This window comes from Paralichthys olivaceus, chromosome 16, assembly GCF_024713975.1.
Source record: "Paralichthys olivaceus isolate ysfri-2021 chromosome 16, ASM2471397v2, whole genome shotgun sequence".
Lineage (NCBI taxonomy): Eukaryota > Metazoa > Chordata > Actinopteri > Pleuronectiformes > Paralichthyidae > Paralichthys > Paralichthys olivaceus.
In genome coordinates, this window is record NC_091108.1 from 8821320 (window position 1) to 8841196 (window position 19877).

Consider the following 19877-nt stretch of genomic DNA (forward strand, 5'->3'; position numbering starts at 1 on the left):
GAGGCAGCAGTCGTTTTATTTGCATGAAACATGACCGCAGTCTGCTGCGCTGATGCCAGAAAGTCATTTAATCAGTGCTCGGAAAACAAAGGAGTGGAAAAAAAATGGAACAATGCAAAAGTTAGAAGCTGAACTGTCACATTTCGTAGAGACTCATTTATAAGACTTATGGTGAAAACAACAAAAAGAAAGCAACAGCTGCCAGGATGCAAGAATATACAGGATATATAGAGAACAGCCTACAAGACTACAATCATGTGTACATTAATTTTTAGTCTGACCTTTCTCTTGCAATGTCTCCTGTATCTGGTCTAATTGAATTGTACATTTTGGTACAATGGAAGCTATAGTAACACCATGATGGGCTCTCAACCAGTTTTTAAGGACACAAAAAAAGTACAAAAACTACTTCAAACAGATCAATGAAACATCATCAGAACGAGAGTTCCTCTTCAGCATGCTCTCACAGAGGCTCTGCAGAAGTTGCTGTCTGTGGATTTGACGAGCAGAGCTGGGTCAGGTGGGGTGTTTGATCTCAGTCGTTATCAGTATGATGCTTTTAATTGATACAGGTTCGTCCCCTGCAGCGGGTTCAGGTGAAACATTACATTTATCCCCTCTGTCCCTGAGACGTGCTTCTGAGTCACCTCTGTCCCTGAGGTGAGATCTAACATCTAAGACTGCAGAGTCATAACTTAAGTGTTTTTTTACAGGACCATACCAGCGTTTTTGTGCTTTGTGCCGATTTTTCTGCAAACTGTGCATATTCTATTCTGCTGCAAACCATTTTCCAAAGCGTACAACAGCATTTTAGATGAGTAACTGAATGTTTTATCCTTCTTGGGAGACACCGTTCACTTTCAAGATGATAATGACTTGGCAGAGATTTGGAATTAGATTGTTTATCCATTTTTCTTTGTAATTTATAAATTAAAACGTTAAAGTAGTTGGAAAACTTCAAACCTGAAAGACAAATATTTATGCAAACATAAACATAACCTTGTCATTTCTCTTAATATTCAGAATTTGAGTAAGCTCCTGGAACTGTAGCCACCCAGCTAACTCTGAATAAATGATTGAAAGAAACTATTTCCCTGTAAGGGATTAAAAAATGCAACTTAAAATAGTTTATTTTGTTTTATTTTACATTATGAAAGTTTTATACTTTTCATAAAACTTAGATATAGAATATAGTTCAGCTTATATGTATATGTAGGCATATATTCTAGCTCATCCCTAAAGTGACACTGTGTGTGTTCTATAACATATAAATGACATGTAATAACTAAGGGAGTAAAATATTATTCAAAAATACCTTTTGAAGGTTTAAAACTCCATGCATTATGTGCTCACTATGTTGTTCGAGCTAACCCATCAGGTAAGCAAACTGCCTAGTCACTGTTCAAATGAAGCTTCCACACAGCAACACGGACGTCCAAGAGGAGGTTTATTTATGAACCTGATACATCTTAGATGAGTATTGAGTCCCATCAAGCTATTGTTTTTGTCCACAAACATCTTGGTTTTCATCTCTAGATGTTGGATTTTCTTCACCAGTAAGAGTTTACATCAGCTCTTTGCCATTTCCTTCTGGCAAACAGTGTACTAGCCTATAGTCTGATTTTTTTTTATGTTTTTTGTTTTTTGCTGGAAACAGCTGCTCATGGTTTTAAAACACAGGGTTTGTTGAGAACAGAGAGACTCAGCCACGCAGTCCACACGCAGACCAGAAAACCAAAATCACGAGCTAAAAATGTCTGCGAGCTGTGAGCTGCATGACTGGATCGTATTTCTCAAAATTTAAATTCACTTCACTTGACTGAAAATGTGAATTCGGGAGCTTTTTGCACGAGAATAGTTGCTGAGATTCCTACAAGCCTTTGGTCACTGGAGCTTTCTCTGAGCTCTTGAAAGCATTTTCGAAACAATCCGGCCTTTTAAAGTGCATTACCACGCGACCATTAACTCAACATACAGACGAAGAATAAAGATGAATAAAAGTCCGTTATGATGGATTACCTTTCTCAGGCAGGTCTCTTGATGTTGAGTGTCACAGCATTTGGAAATGAACTGAAACCAATAGCTGTCTGGGAGGTGGAAAAGCTTCATTCATCAATCTAAAAACATATGGACAAAAGTCAAGGAGGTAAAAGGTCAAAGGCTTAAAAGTCAAGGAGGATTGACTTTTAAGATGTATTGGGGGGGGTGTCAACGGATTTCTACCGCCTGCATTACACTGCGTCGCCTAGCGTCTGTGAGAAAGCGGTTCAAAACTTCGACCCTTGTGTGCAAAGCCCTGTGGTCGTACGCTTTCATTTAAAACCATACATGAGTCATGACAAGTCGTTTGTCATGACGATGTTATATAGCACGAAACCAGCGCCATAAATGATTATGACCAGTGTCATGTCTTATCAGTTCTGGCATTACACAGGTTTTACAGTACCACTGCTTAAGTTTAATATCATCATAGGCCATTTACTGCACTGTTTGCATTGCTTTGAAGGATTTATGTCCGGACGACTCGCTGTCCAGCGTTCCTACAGAAGGGGGCTTATGTCGGTCCCAGGAGTGCAAAGATTGGGGATGGAAACAGTTGACTTGAGGGTAACACTCTCACTCGGCTGGGGCAGGGTGGGGGAGGCAGACATTTAAAAGAGCTTACTGCTGTAGCTTTCACTCTGGCTTTGATTGTCTTTGCTTTGATCTGGTTTGGAGCGGCCATGTTGTGCAGTGTTATCCTCCCATAATCTCTGCCATCTCTGAAACGCTGCAGTGGAAAAGACACTGACTGGATTTCTCTGTCTCAATGCTGCCTCAACCAATATTTTCACCCCCCCCCCCCCCGCAGAAAGCATGAATCACCTTATCTATGACTAAAAAAAAAAACTGGAGACAGATCTTCTGAGGGAACGCTGAATACATTATAAATAAAAAAACACATGGTTCAGTCTGTCAAGGAGGAAAATAATAGTTGTTTGAAATAAAATATATAAATATGACACTCACAAGGTGACTCGGACCACTTTTTTTCTGCTGTACTTCGTTTTTCGACTCCCTCGTGCGTGCAGTGCTTTGTTAATGAGCCGACCTTCCTCTTAATAAAATGCAACATTACCTTCCTTTCAGCAGCTAAAACAGTGAACCGCAGAGAAGCTGGTATGTGCTGTTTTCTAGGGGGGGGATTTTGAAGTGCGAGCACTAAAGCAGAACTTCAAAGGGATATTGTGCATCTTTCCCAAATTAGCAGCCTGAGCAACTGTCTGAGCACTTTTAGACCGTCCTCTGTTGGTAAGAATACATTATCTTGCGGTTGTGAAATTATAGGCATTTATGTTGTAGTGCACCACTGAGCCTGCCACAGGACAAAAAGGCGTAGATATTCCCTGCATGGAGGCACAAAGGAGACTGGGTGAAGAGAATTGAAACGGAGTGGAGTTATGTTTTTTGGGTCAATATTCCCAGACATATGTATAGTATATATGTATATGATACCTCTTCATGTGCAGTGCTCACCCAGCTTGGAGCTAATATATGAACCTTGCTTAAAAGCAAAGAAAAAAATGGGAAGCAAAGATATGAGGCATGTCCTGCATACTTATGGCTCTTGCTCCAAGTCAAATTCTTAACATCTTAATAAAAGCAGATAAAAAATGAACTACATGATAGTTTCAATTAGACGTTAGGCCTTTGCAATGGGTCATTTGAGCCTGTTGTGCGGGGTCCAAAGTACATATGCAACATAAATATATTCAGCGAGCAAGCTGTCACGAGTGTTGACAACATTTGGAAGACCTTCTGCAGTTTGCACATGATTTGTATCACCTGCATGTCATTAAACCATGAGCATTTGTTAGCAGTGTGAGCTGCGATAAAGACAGGACCTACATCACGCTGAAATATCTGATCGGTCCGCAGCTGAGGACGAGGCAACACAGTCCTCTCGGTGCTGTGAGGGTTTTTTTTCTTTTTCCATCTTAATTACATAAACAAATGCATGATTAAAAGTTGTACTGAAGCTCCGCGCCAGCTGTGTGAGGCGAGCTGACACAGCTGTATACATGTGTCTTGCACACTAAATCAAATGTCCCATTGTGCTCATCTGGAATGAATTAGGCTGCGGGAGGGAGGGGGACCTGGAGGCTTTGATATACAGAGGAGGAAATGGGTAATGTCCTGGAACCACATGCAACATCCTAATAGGAGCTGGTGACTGATAAGAAGGAGATAACCAGATCATCACTGTCCATCTGCAACCTGTAACCTCTTCTTTCGCTCACTCAAGCTCTTTTTTTTTTTTTTTTCTCACAACCTTGAAAACAGTGCTAATATTAACAAATTAACGAAGATACAATGGGGACCAGTATGAGACTTTCCTAAAAGCCTGAGACCACTTTCCCATAAGTGGTCTCAGGCTTTTGGACTCCTCTGTGCATTACATCAGTTTTCTCTCCTTTTATAAATCAGCGACACCACAATACATCATGTTCAGCAGTCAACAGCTTTATGCAGGCACTGCCACACCCACCATGCATGCCCTAAGTCCAACAGTTGTGCTCTTCAGGCCTCAGTAATCTTAAAAATGATACCAAAAATGTTCCATCATAATTTGGTTGGTTTGAATCTCAGCGTGAGGATGACAATTTAGGGATCCAGTGACAACCAGGAGCTGGATAACTGCAAATATCACACAGCTCACTCACTATAAATTCAGTTGATGTGCTGCGGAGGAAAGCACTTCAGCCCCAACCACTGGAGTGGAGTTGGTCGGTAGCCAACAGAGGAAATCTGTGGTTCTAGCTCCTGTGTGAATGTGTAGCAGGGTGTGTCTGAAATACAGCCGCTCCATGCAATATTTCAATCGCCTCGACAAATAAAGATTTAAAATTGCGTTAAAGTTACAGCATGTTTTACGCTAACCAGCTAGATTCTCGGCTACAACTACAAAATGTTCCCAATTATCGTTGCTGCGATTAAATCAAGTTGGATGCGTCAGGTTTAAATGATGCAGCGCAGTCCATGGTTACAGCTCCAAACAGGCAAGATCAGAAAACAGGAAAGATATGGCTTTTCATTCATTCATTTAAGGACATCAATCATTCCCTTTGAAGAACAGCCCAGTGTGTTTGCAAGGAGCATAAGAAAGCCAATATGGAGAGCAGCTGGTCAGTCGGGATGAACACGACATGCTGTTTGCTGGGAAGAACACAGAAAGAAACGAGGAGATAAAAGAGTGAAAACAGATGAGTGTCCCATTCAATAACAGAAATACCTCCTCACAGGCTTGCATATATTCTTTTATGAAAAACAAAAGGAGGCACTATACTTTATTGGCTGAGGGAAAACCTCTTGGATGACTAGGGTTACATAAAACTCTCAGATTTTTTTTTTTTTGCATGAACATACCACAGCTCTAACAAGACAATGGGGCATCATGTGTTTGCCCCAAAAAGTGCATTTTAATCACAAGAGAAACCCAGTTGACAACCCGCACGCCTGCATCAGCCAAATACCAAAATATCCTAATGAGGACATCTGAACAGAGAATTCATAACTGAAAAACAATTGATTTCGCTTATGAAATTACATCCAGTCACTGTGACTGTGTCCAAGGCTCAAACATCACCATCCACAGAACTGGCACACGTTCTCTCCACGGATTATGTAACAGAGATCTGCTGCCCTCTTGTGTACTTCAGTATAATAACACCTGAAGAGAGCACATCCACATCCATCGATAACAATACAACAGTTTTCATCACGCTGTGACAAGAAAAGCAGGACGGGAGAGTTGTTACTGAAATAATTGTTGATGTAAATGGGTGAATAACACACCATACAGTTCAAGTGTAGTCTAAAGATGTTGTTCACAGCATAAATGCCAGCAGGTGGTAGCACGGGGTTGGGAGTACAAACCAGTATTTTGTGTATTTAGAGAATAGTCATTTTGTTTGTTTGTCTTTAATATTTATATTGCTATTGTACCTTATCCAATTTTGGGAAATTTGGCTGCATATGTGTATTTATGTGTTTATGGGTTAGTTTATATGTTTGAGATTATTATGCACCATTAATGTGTTATTCTTTTTTTCATTTTGTGTTTATAAAGCAGTTTGTAATCTCTGAAGTGCTACATTTTCAAGATTGCACACATAAACCTGTCTGAACAACAGTGTACCAAGCAAGAAAAGGTCACACAGGCGATCGGGCTCTGCAGTGTGTCTGTAATCAAACACCAATCTTCAGACACCTTATCAAAATATGACAGCTGGCTCTGAGTGTGTCAGTGATGGAGGAACCTCCCTTCCCACATGGTAATAATAATTAGACCCACAGTATCTGCATGAGGCTGTGCAGTGACCTTAGCCATCACATCCGCCTCATAGTTAGCTATACATTACTCTGACAGTCACTTACACATTATCAGCAAGCAGTGGTAGAAATAAATAATCTTAACTTTTAATATTCTTTACAGTTGTCAATCAGTCAAATCAAATTTTATTTGTATAGCCCATATTCACAAATCACAATTTGTCTCATAGGGCTTTAACAAGGTGGGACATCCTCGGCCCTTAACCCTCAACGAGAGTAAGGAAGACCTACCAAAAAAAAACTTTTAACAGGGGAAAAAGAACACTTACACTTATGAATGATGGGTAAAATAAGTCAAATGTTAAAGGTTCAGTGTGTAGAATTTCTAGTGGTGAAGTTGCATGTTGCAGCTGAATACCCCTCACCTCATCTTCCCCTTCCAAAGATGAAGGAGAACCTGTGGTAGATGGGCTACTGTAAAAAAACACGGTGGTAGAGAGGACTCGCTCACAATGTAAATATAAAGTACTTCAATATAAAGGGTCCATTTGAAAAACAACAATTTTTACAATTTAGATGAAACACTGGTGAAAACATCACTAGGATTATTTTATATTGTATTTATCTTGTATTCTGCCAATCGATCCCTTTCACCCAAATCTTACACACTGGACCTTTAAAGCATTCATTTTCAGTTCAAATCACTTTAGATTATTTTACTGGATATTTAACTTTAGTGATAACGACAACAATAATAATGTCTGATACATACAAACTTACTGTTAACATCCTACTTACTTCAAGCAATATTACACAAATTAAATAAGGTTGTAAAAAAGTCATATTATTAAAATACAGTTTCAGAAAGAATTCAAGTGAGAATCTTTATCCTATTATAACTGTTCTGTCGGCTGTGGGGTGAAATAATCTTTTTTCAATTATGAATCTTTGTCTGACTGATATTGAAGAGGAAAAAGATGGTAAAATAAATAAAAGCTCTTACATAAATGTAGAGAATAAGTATATTTCCATCGCTGGTGTAACAGAGTAGAATAATAAAAGTGGTATTTCATCAGCAGCAGTTGGTCTCAGTTGAACATTCTGTTGCTATAGCAACCACGACGAGGTAGACTTCCACGTCAGTAACATTTCAACTGACATTCTTACATCCACCATTATGTCAGATTTGTCCATCAGTGCAAATATTGACAGACATCTGCTGGTATCTGCCTGCAACATTGTTGGAGCATAGTCTGTGGGAACAACTTTTTATTCTAACTGTTAAATAAATGTTGAAATGTTTTCCCATGATTGCTAATGTGCTGTTAATTCAACATGGGTGGAGCTATGGTGTTGTTATCTGATTGTTTTTATTTTAACTCTTTTGACATTACATTTTATATTCATTACTTTTTATGGGGACTTGTTTATACTGTGTTTAAGTATCAGTGTAATTTCACTTTTAGATATTTTTGTCTTGCCCTGTGTAAACATTACATCTTATCTAAGTACCTTTTATATCTTACATAAAGCTCTTTTTGTATTAGGTGCTATTTAAATAAATGTTAGTAAAGTTTGATTTGCCCTTTGTGAATCAAGTTTTTTGTTTTTGGTTCATATTTACAATTAATTGTGCCCCATATTTTTCATATTTGGTATAACTACTCTAAAATGTTTTGTGTTAGTTTCATAACTGCTTTCAGGGAATAATCCAAACCACGCTGCCTTTAACACTTACATGAGAGTGTATAATTATGATCCTACTCAAATATTGAAGTAAATTACAAACAACTCAAAATGTAGACTCCACCACCTCTATCAAGCAAGCTTAAACACAACTGTATTAAATTAGCTGTATAGCTGTACCTGGTGGCTCATAGTGGTTGCTACGGTGATTTAATGCTAATGCTTCATATAATTTCGACTGCATGCAGTTAAATGAGGCTACATTTTGAGGAAGTGAATATCATCTAGAAAAATTCACTTTACATGGATTCATGTGATTCTTGCCGTTAACCTTGAAAATGAAAACTTACTATTCTGTCATTTGAACCATTTCTTTATTATATTTTAGATATGATAAAGGCATGTAACAACTCTGAGTGATTCATTCAATCAAAGAAGTGAAGATTTATCTTAAATGGGTTATTTCAATGACCTGTAGTCTATTGGGAACTTAAACATGAATTCACCAACCCTCAGTTGATAAAACTTAGCACTAACAGAGGCCATTCAGCCTCAAGTACTTTAATTTGGATACTTTAAGGCCAACATCTGTCTGCACTTCATTGAAGTATTGATGCAGGACTTCTATACAACTGCATTTTGAGCTACAGTTTAACAGTCCAGTAATATTTACTTTTGACTCCCGATTATTTTAAATGTATTTTTATGAAATCCTTCATGTTTGACAAATGTAAAAACATACTTATATGCTTAAATGCTTTTATGCACTGCATGTGATAACATACAGTATGTGAAGCTATTAGAAAGTGTAAATGTAATCTCCTAATAGAGGAGTGCCATCTTTGCGCCATAAAACACCCTAGATTACCAGTGATCGAAATTAACTACTTTTACAAGCACTGCGCAAACGTTTTGAGGGAACTTTACTAACTTTACTTTGAGTATTTTACTTTAAGCATTTTTCTTTAAACCTCTACTTCTGAAAGGCATACACCATTAAATTTAATTACAAGATATACTTAAATAGAAATTAATTGATTCCAAATTCTTTTGCAAGCATTGCTTTACTTAGGAAGATCTGAGTTCTTCTTTCTTGTCCTTTAGGGTGAATTTTATTTTCAGATTGTTTTATGATGAATTATATCTAAACAGTTCAAGATGCATAAATAAGCAAATGAGATGCACAAGACATGAAAGTTTCAAGGAGTGGTTAAAAATTTAATAACGTCTAAATATTAAAATGCTAAATCATACTGGCAATAGTAAACACTTTTAAAAATAGATATTAACGGTTAGATTAGCAGTGTTAGAATTTAATTTAATTTACTCAACTGCTTTATATCAGAGGTATTTCTCAGGTGCTTTATTTGAGTACTTTATATGTTTACTTCACTACACTGAAAAGATTCATTAGAGAGTCTAGATTTGATGTGAGAGTGAATGGTTGTTTGTCTCTGAATGTTGGCCATACGATACACCGGCAGCCTGTTCAGGGTTTACCCCACCTCTCGACCCCAAGACTCTCAAAGGATTAGCAGTTGTAGCTAATGATACTTTGAAAAAAACAAAGAAGTTTAACCAACTTAAAGAGGCAGACGGCCGCCAACCTTCCGCTATTATATATTATATATTCCTGTGAGGTTTGTCATGGGAACTGTTGGATTCTTTAAAAATTGCTTTAACTGGTTACACATAAATAATTTAAGTTTGTTCAAAGTTAACAAGTAACATTAACACAATTGATAACTATAATTTGAATATTAAAATCCTAATTTGTTTGTGTGTCACAGTATATTTAATCATTGTTTCATAATCACTTCTACTTCAGCAAAGAACCTGAGCAGCCTACTTGTGATGTGATTTCAGGCAACTTGAATACAATTATTTTTGTTAATTTATTAATTTTATCAATTCAATTTTTGCTTTCCCAATATAAATACATAAACTTGCAAGTGTATCATGCATAGAATGAAAGTATTCTGTCTACGCAGCTAATAAACAGTGTAATTATCATGGGATAAAAGTTAATAGGAGCAATTTAAAACTATACATCCTGTTAATAACTAATATATTGGGTCATAATGGAAAGTCTGTTGCTGTCTGGGCCAAGTAAAAAAACTGGGGTGCAAATTAAGGGCTAATTTCTTTAATTAGAGTTAAAAAACTGACCAAAACAAAGTAATCAATATATAATCAAGACTACCAAATGGTCATGTGCACAAAAGTGCAACTTAGCGACTGAGTTCATAACAATACAACGCAAATAAATAAACTTGTAGACAAATATATAAGAAAACTAAAATAATAATCAGATGTCTAATGAGTGAGTAACATACTATTTTGGATAAATAACACTTGTTTTGTGTTCATGTATTTTATGATTTTGAATTCATATTTAAATATTGAGAAGTGTTTATTGGCCAATCTTCATTTGTTGGTTACATTTCCAGCCAAAATGATGGTGTGATGTCAAACATTTCCTTTTTTTTTTTTTATTCCAAATTTCACAACATTGTCATTATCAATTGTTGACTGAGAATCTTTATTCTCCAGGTTTCAGGTTGGACAAAACGATTCAGTGCAAAAAAACACTTGTTTCAGCCAATGTTGAACATTTGTCTTGAAAAATGTTGCTTCGATTATTGTCAACAAACGATCTGAAGTGAGTTTCTTTGGGGCTTCTTTCAGCCTCTGATAATAAAGTCCCGCTGACGACTCCCTGCAAAATGTCAAACCCGCATCGCGACGCTGGAAAACAACGCGGAAGCAGCGTCGGAGAGGAGCCGGGACCGCGGAGACGTCTCCAGACCTGAACCGTAACCTGGGGAGGGCCGGGGATGAGGACGTGCTGCGGAGGGGGGCAGAGCGGCAGCGGCTCAGTGAGGAACAAGTGACCGCTTTAGCTTCATGTCACACGGAGGGAGACACGGACGCTACCCTGCCGCTGTTAGCAAGAGGAGGAGCGGAAAAGAGGGAGAGTGAGGGGGGGCTGCCGGCCGGAAGGGACATCACTCGCTCGCGTCAGATCTCCCGTTTATCTGTTATCGATTTGTGTTTACCAATAATCTCCAAAAAGTAGAAGAAGAAGAAGAAGGGGGCTCGGGGGATACCATCCGCTAGCTTGTAGCCTACCGCCATCTCTCCTCCTCCGCCGGAGCGACCGCCGTGTCTTCCACACCATGGGGAACGCTGCCACCGCCAAGAAGGGCAACGAGCTGGAGAGCGGTGAGTCCGAGTTATTTCGTTTGTCGTGTTTTTGTTTTATTATTATTGTTTAATTGGACTCTCACCGAGCCTCCCGTGACAGTAGCTAGCTAACCCCGCTATCACAGTTAACGCTGTCCCATCCGGCAGCTGGGGAGGGCCGCCCCCCTCCAGCACAGTTATCCCAGCACCACCCGCAGACACTCGCTCTTTAGTTAGTTGACGATACAAACAACCATTTTGTGTGTTTATACTCAAATGCACGTTCAGCCATTGAAGGCCGAGCTAAAGTTAGCTAGCAGCAAGAAGACCCCCGTGCATGTTGTGGTTTTCTGGAGGCTTCAAGGGGGTTGGGGAGGGGAGAGCACTGACAGACTGTGGTAACAGTCTTTGAACGCGTATCACAGGGCTGCTAATGCAATGCTCATCGATCGACCCCCTCGATTATTGGTGATTTCACACGTTTGTGAACTAAAAGGTTGTTTGCAGCTGCAGCACAGGAAGGATCGAGCTTGATGACCAGCTAGCCTGCTAACTTTAGCTATGAAGAGGGGGGATTAGCCCTCAGAAGGCCCCTGTCATTGCATTGCCTCTTGGTGGTGGTGGTGCTGCTGCTCAGGCCTACACACAAACACACACACACCATGTAAGACCTTGGATAATGTCTAAAAATCTCCAGTGTAGCATCACCTCATCACATCTTCAGTTGTGTCACAATCACGTCTTGATTCTTACTATATTTAGTGTTACAGCCTCTTCCCAGCACACTTACCCTGGCATTAGACACATACTTAAATCTCTGATACTGAACCACAAAACCCTTGAGTAATTGTTATAAATACCCAGTAAATTTTTTACGTGTGGGACTGTTTCTGCCCCGGGCTTCGCTGCCACATGTTATTCTTGTCTTTATAAACAAAGCTCAGCACAGCACCCTGACCAAATATGGTGAAGAAATGACAAATGCCCTCTTTCCATTCATAAAACTGGGAGCTACTACTGTCTTCTTGGCATATGCACGCACACCTGCACACTCACACGAACACACTTGAATCGTGTCACTTGTGTTTATTTAGAGTCCCCATTTGTAATGTCGCTATGGTGAAGGTCCTCCAAGGCTCACTTCTCACACTCAGCTTGTCATTGACTGGGGCAGCTTGTCATCAAACCTTCGTCAGAGGATAAGGGGTATTACAAGCTTTGAAAGGTTTGACGTAATTCGGCCTAGGCCAATGTTACTTTGCACTTAAATACTTTGATGTGTGCAGCTGGTCATCGCTGATCATCCCATGCAGTGTATCACAGGCTGATGGTGTTTGTTGATTTTTGCAGAGTCGGTTAGAATTAGTCATTTATTCACTGAATGTGTCCACTACCTTCATACACGTTTTAAACTCTTAAAACCCTGTATGAATCCATCTGTGTTCAGTTACGCACTTAGTTTGTTTTAAAGCAAAGTCACTTTATGATGCAGTGAAACATTCCTCTGAAGTTTATTGACCTGTTGAGAGAGACCAGGCAGGTACAGTGAACTGTGCCTGCTGGAGACGTGCAGGTAGACAGAGATGATCATATCAGCAACACTGTCAAGCATTTCTTTTGAATGCAACAATGATTCTGAGATCTTGGGCTGTGGCTAACTGTTAAACCTGTTTAAGCTGACACGATGCCCTGAGCTGCAGATTTGTCTGGAGGGTAGCAGCTCTGAGAAGACGACCTGGTTACCTGCAACGCTGTTTATACACTAGACTACCTGTGTTTACTCTATTATAGCTGCCATTAGCTGGACCAGTTGGAACCGCACCAACCTGGTCACACTTGATCATGGGGAGATCAAACAGCTGCCATCATGACACCATTCACATGATACTTTGACAGAACAGAGCTGCATAACTAAAGTTATAAGCTAATAAGTTATTCTTGTCAGGGTTTGGCATTGTTTTCAGGGAAGTTTGGCTTAGGAACATTTATTTTTCCCTCAGGGCACAAAATATTGGCGAGAACTTTGTGTGCACGAAAACAGATCATATTATATCCATATGGAGAATATTAAATCAACATTGGAGTTTTGTTCTAGCAACTATTTTTTGACTTGTAAAATATCAGACCAGAACTGAAACAGCTGATATATCAGTTAGTTGATCACAAAGAATAATCAACATCTGATTTATAATTCACATTTTCAGTAATAGTTCAAGAAATTGGTAAAAAATCTAAAGTGTAAAGATTTTCAGTTTTTCTCTGTTTATGTTGTAAACTTGGTGGTTTATCTACTATTAAAACTTATATTATCTTTTCAGCTGCCTCTCAACTGATAGAAAGTTGGGGTAATTGTTCTAAATTATTTTATCTCAGTTTTCAGAATTAGATCTTCATTGTAAGTTAACAGAAACTCTGGCTATTTATAGTACACAGTAGATTGTAAATGTTTTTTTCTCTTGATTGTTATCTTTTCAGTCTGATCTGATATGCACGACTGACTTTCCACCACTTGACATTTCATTTCCTCCTGTTCTTTGACAGTCAGTCTGTTTTTAAATCCCACAGGTGAATGTCAACTCTGTTTTCATTCTTGTTGCCCTGATTCACTGCATATGTTTGTTGGTGTGTTTTGACTTGTTATGTACATGAACTCTATATTTCTCTCTTCTCTTCCGTATCACCCCATCCATGTGGGTGATTGTTCCTGCAAAACCTTGGTGATCAGTAGAGACCTTTGGTATGCTCATTCCTCCAAAAGATGACCAGAATGGCAGAACGGCATTGGTCTCATTGTGAAAAACTTGCTAGTTGTGCTTGCTTTTTAATGTGTGCTTTGATAATGAGTCAGTGTTTTTGTTGTCCACATTCTCTCAATCTGGATATCTGCTGTCTGCTGTGTTTCCCATACATTGGTTTGTCTCTGCTTACCATTTCTATGCTGTGTGTATTAGCTTTCCACCAAGTCGTATTAAGTGATGCACAAGACGCTCAGACAAATCTACCCTGTAACTTTTAAGTGTTGTGGTCCCCTCCCCTTTTAAACAAGGCTACTAAACAACAAAAAACCTACTGAGTGTCTTGGCATGCATCACTTGTCTGCCTGTCTTGAACTTTGTCGTCTTGTGTTTGTGTTTTCTTTCCTTTTAGAACAAATTATGTGATATTCTTAATATTTAATTTATATCCAGATGAGAGTTGACGTTGTCCCTTTTTCTTCTGCATTGATTTGCAATTTAATTTCAATTTACCGCATATTGTCCTTTTCCCTCATAGTATGATAGCATTTGGTCTTTTTGCCAGTCACATCTAATATCTGAATGTGTTTTTATACTAATAAACCCAAATTACATTGCCGAGGAAGAACAGTAGGCTAGCTGCATCTAAATATGCTCTATCTTTCTCTTTTAGTGAAAGAGTTTCTAGCCAAAGCCAAAGAAGATTTCTTACGAAAATGGGAATGCCCACCACAGGTGAGAATAAGTCAGGGCTGAACATAATATTTGCAGGAGCTCTGTCCACACATGAGGCTAATGCATTGTTATTTCCACAGAGCACAACGTGCCTAGATGACTTTGAGAGATTAAAGACCCTGGGTACTGGCTCGTTTGGGAGAGTCATGCTGGTGAAACACAAAGGAGCAGAGCAATACTTCGCCATGAAAATACTGGACAAGCAGAAGGTCAGTTGAAACCTGTATCATAAATATGCAGGTAAACTAGAATGGCACTCAGTGGAGTACCTCCACCAACAGTCTCTTTAAATTTTAGCAAGCTGCACCAGATTGCACACACTCCTAGATATATTTTTCTTCTTCAAGATCCATGAATTATTCCCAGGGGAATTAGTAAAACAATATTTAAAAAGCACCTCACTAGGTTAAAGAAAGTGAAGAAATTAATACTGGATCCAACCCTTTGTCCAGAGCTGTGCCAAGTTTTAATGGGCTCTTTCTTGACACATGTCCCGTCCCTCAACCAAGTTTTGTGGAAAATGGTTCACTAGCTTTTGTGTAATCCTGCTGTCAAACAGGGAAAAAACTGAGGTAATAAAAGACTGCTGCCATTATATTCAGCAAATGGTCTAAAATGACACATAACCTGTTTTTGTTGCATTAAGGGATTACCAGAGAACACAAGTAAAATATATAAATAAAGGACTCAAAAGCTTCCCTCATGCCTCTGTGTTTTCTATCTCTGTTGCTCTAGTTAGTGAGATTTGTCTGATCATCTTATCTGTTTTCATCTGTCAGGTGGTGAAACTCAAGCAAATAGAACACACATTAAACGAGAAGAGGATATTACAGGCTGTGAGCTTCCCCTTTCTTGTCAAACTTGAGTATGCGTTTAAGGTAAGTGTGCTTTGTTAATAATGTAGTAATTAAAAAGAAATACAATTTCTGTCAAATGTTCAGCAATTTAAGTGTTTTTTTGTTTTTCTAGGACAACTCCAATTTGTACATGGTGATGGAGTATGTTCCAGGAGGAGAGATGTTTTCACATTTAAGACGAATTGGAAGGTTCAGGTAAGAGATCATATACTCAGATAAGAGTATATACTTATTACATGCAATACACAGTGTGTTATTGTGCAGTGTTCCTTTGATTTCACCTTTTTTTTCTGCTATTTTCTTTTCCAGTGAACCACATGCACGATTTTATGCCGCTCAAATAGTGCTGACGTTTGAGTACCTCCATTCACTAGATCTCATATACAGAGATCTGAAACCTGAGAACCTTCTCATCGACCACCATGGCTACATTCAGGTGAACCAGAACATAACGAATGAGTGCATCATGCTTCTGTGTATCATCTGTCCACACTGTGCTCATGCTCAGTATATGTGCTCCTGACTTCTAGGTGACAGACTTTGGATTTGCCAAGAGGGTAAAAGGCAGGACCTGGACGTTGTGTGGGACACCGGAGTACCTGGCGCCAGAAATCATCCTCAGCAAAGTATGGAGCTTTTTGTTAAATTAATTGGAGAAAAAAAGCTAATGTTACTATCAACCCTTTCGGCATTTAAGACACATTTGAAAGTCCCTTTTTAAAAAGCAACCTCATATTCCTGTTTTCTGTCTTGACTTTTTAGGGCTATAACAAAGCTGTGGACTGGTGGGCCCTCGGAGTTCTCATCTATGAAATGGCAGCTGGCTACCCTCCATTCTTTGCTGATCAACCTATTCAGATCTATGAGAAGATTGTGTCTGGAAAGGTAAGCAGGCAGTTGTTTTTATTTATAACTTCTACATGAGGGAAACAATGCAACTGTCTAATAAGCTCGTCTTTCTTATTTCCAGGTCCGATTCCCCTCCCACTTCAGCTCCGACTTAAAGGATCTGTTGCGAAACCTCCTGCAGGTGGATCTGACAAAACGCTACGGCAACCTGAAGAACGGAGTCAATGACATTAAGGGCCACAAATGGTTCGCCACAACAGACTGGATCGCAATCTACGAGAGAAAGGCAAGACACCGAATACATTTTGTAGTGACACCACACTGTGCTACCCTTACAAAAGGGAATTCAGAGTTAATTAGATATTGATTCACTCACATTGATTTGTTTGCAAGTTGTAAAATTCCCAGCTATGATGCTGCAACATAAATTTGTCTGAGGACTGTACATCATCTTTTTTTATGGTTATGGGTTCCAGGTGTATGGACACTGTTTGTTTTGTGTGGATGTTCACAATCATTTCGCAAGTGGCTTTCAGAAATTAATGTCACATGCCATTTTGCAGGGAGGACAATAGTAACATGGTGTTTTGATCAATCAAAATAGACGTTTAGCTCAGGCGTCAGTCCTATTGATCTGTTGGTTCTGTTTAACCTCGGCCACCGAACTATCATACAATTACTTTAACCAAAGTTCTGGTCAAATGACTCCTTAGAGCTGAGTAGCTAGTTGTGTTTTATTTATTTATTTTTACGTCATGTTACCATTTATGATAATTTATGTCCTTCTACGATTTATTGTTGTCTTTATTCTTTAGAGTGATTCAAAAATATCTGCTTCAACAAGCTCTATAATAATGTTAGAGTGTAATATTATTCTGCTGGTTTGTTTTTAAAGGCAATTTTTAGATCGGATTTCTATTGAATTTTAAATTTCTCCATAATATTAATTTCTTAATGAATGAAAGATGAATGCAAAACTCATAGAACGACACCATCTATGTTGTTAATGATCATATCACTTTGCTTATATTTTAACACCTGCAAAGTCACAGCTAACGTCTTCTTTATTCGTCTGTCTCTCTCCACTGTCATTTTCTCTACCAGTCAAACATACGACATGTTTACTAAATACAGAGATGAGGGAGGTGGAATAGTATACTGTTGCCATACATCTGTCTCGTGTCAACCTTTAGCCAAACAAATGTAGATTCCTGTACATTGGGTGAAACATAGCAAACATGGGAAGTGTAATTTAGCCTTCAAAGTAGAAATAATGCCAACATTTATTGATAAGACTGAGTTTCACTTGAGAAAGGTTTTTAATGTCAAGTGATTATTTATTTAAAATTAGTTGTAATACAAAATATAAACAAGGACTGGGTGTAAAGTAAATATGAAATATGTTTTGGAATTGACTGCAAAACGAGCTACAGCTGAATGTTTGTTAAAAATGGTGGAAATAATCCGGTGTCACTTCAAGTCAGTGTTTATTGTCATGTGCAAAACAAAAGCCATGACAAAGCCATGTTGCAAACAACATCTTCTAAAGGCTTGGACTCCAAAGCGTACAGTACACTGTTGTCTGGCCGTATCTAAAGGCTCAAGAGTTCATGTTGTAACTGTTCAGAATGGCAACACTCAAAGTTGGGGAGATAAACTTGCTGTCGAACAGAAGGTGAAGAAAGGAGGAGTGGTAATGATTTTCAGTTTTGGAAACTCACAGAAATCTTTGGACCCAGACTCCAAATTCATTGTTTCACAAACTGATCATCTGTTGAGCACTTCATTTAAAACTCACTGACTATTTGAGTTGTCATCACACTGTGTTTTAGCATAACAATCAGTTCTTGCTCTTTTCTGGCTGTATATTGACAGTCCTGAAAGTTTTGGAGCGTTTTGATTTCTCCGAGAAATCTGTCCCTGACAAATACTGCATGTTGACATATGTATTTTTCTTATTCTCGCAGGTGGAAGCCCCGTTCATACCAAAGTGCAGAGGCCCAGGGGACACGAGCAACTTCGACGACTACGAGGAGGAGGAAATCCGCGTTTCTTTAACGGAAAAATGCACGAAAGAGTTTGCAGAGTTTTAGGATGCGGGAACATGGATATATCAGGGAAAAATAAGGGGATCTTTGCACTCTTCTAAAGACTTGAGAAGGAGCAGAGACCATCATTTTTTCAGATCTACTACATAGTCCCTTCATTCCACAGGGCTGAATGAGGTCGCCATGATCCTTGGGTGCCGATAACCTCTCACTGTCACGTACCCCTGCGTATTAAAGCAGACACACCACTTGTTTCTTTTACTTTTCTTTTTTTTGTACCTACCAACTGTTTTGTTTTTTACTTTGAAGCAGTTAGTCTTGGATGTTGTTATCCCCTTTTGAAATATGAATTTATGAGGAAAAACTGAGATAATGGCCAATAATAGTCCACACATTGTAGCTGACTTTGTCTGTGGCAGTTTGGCACACAGATGTGTGGGTTGAAGGGATCCCCTCTCGTCGTCAGCGGTGTATATTTAATGGTCTGTTACAAGTCCACATTACATTGGCTCTTGTAAAGTACTGGCCAGCTTTCAGACGTAGTGTTCGTCCTTATGTGCATATCTGTCAGTTTTGTAAGACATTTGAACACATCGGGTGTTTAAAGCATGACCAAATAGAAAATACTGGGTGACACAAGAAGAGAGGTCCTTTCCTTTCTTTGCTTTTTGCCTTAGAGAGCCAAATCCTCAGATCACCCCCCCCCCCCCTCCACACTAAAGCATCCGCTCACTGTCTTCTCTGTATTCTGACCCAGGCACAGCAAGCCATTGCAGAAAATGACAAAGGTTGTTACATTAGTGAAATGCTTATCCTGTTGTTTGTTTTTGATCCTTTTGGATCTGTGAGTTACATGTAAAATTTGTCATCTGGTATCTTTTTTTTTTCGTCGCTGTGTCGAACATTATAGTCATATTGTCCCTAGATTTCAGGTCTGCTTATAAAGACCCATCGTTACGAGTCTGTGGAACAATGTGACTTCAGTAAATTGAACAGAGTGAAGTGAAATCCTTTTTAGGGTTTTTATTGAGTGTATTGTTACGTTAAGGAGATCATTGTGAATAGTGTTGTGGCTTTGTGCCTCAACATTGTTAGTGGTACCTTACAAAAGGGACAGAATTTAATAATGTATTAAATTAAAGATCTTTTAAAATCTTAAGAAACAGGAATGCAAAACTGTAATTTGCCATATTTTCCCTTTTGCCACCCCCCCAAACAGATTGTTGTTTCATTCTTGTCAAAGAATGTAGACTTGCAACTTATAAGTTTGCATATTTGAAGGCTTGATTTCAAGGTACAGTTTTCCTCACAATACACTGTCTAAAATAAAGACTGCTCCTTTATATCACATGTAACCCTGTTATTGTTAAGCTCATTACATTATACGTATATGCATTGTTTCATATATGTTTTTATTTATACACATTAGAGATGCTAATAAATTTTATTTTTAAAAGTGTTGAAGGTAT

At 38.7% G+C, this 19877-nt stretch overlaps 1 protein-coding gene across 3 annotated transcripts; it reads left to right on the plus strand.

Annotated features, from left to right (window-relative positions):
- Positions 1 to 10397: 10397 nt before the first annotated feature.
- Positions 10398 to 19867, plus strand: prkacbb (protein kinase, cAMP-dependent, catalytic, beta b). 3 transcript variants are annotated; one of them, XM_069511300.1, is made up of 11 exons: positions 10398 to 11223; positions 14136 to 14189; positions 14593 to 14654; positions 14735 to 14863; positions 15434 to 15532; positions 15624 to 15706; positions 15821 to 15947; positions 16042 to 16137; positions 16274 to 16396; positions 16482 to 16646; positions 18328 to 19867. In XM_069511300.1, the coding sequence occupies exons 1-11, from the start codon at positions 11178 to 11180 to the stop codon at positions 18451 to 18453; spliced, it is 1110 nt and encodes a 369-aa protein (XP_069367401.1). In that variant the 5' UTR covers positions 10398 to 11177; the 3' UTR covers positions 18454 to 19867. The 3 variants fall into 3 exon arrangements, with proteins under 3 accessions (XP_069367401.1, XP_019962506.1, XP_069367403.1); XM_020106947.2 differs by lacking the exon at positions 14136 to 14189; XM_069511302.1 differs by lacking the exon at positions 14136 to 14189 and having other exon boundaries at positions 14599 to 14654.
- Positions 19868 to 19877: the final 10 nt, after the last annotated feature.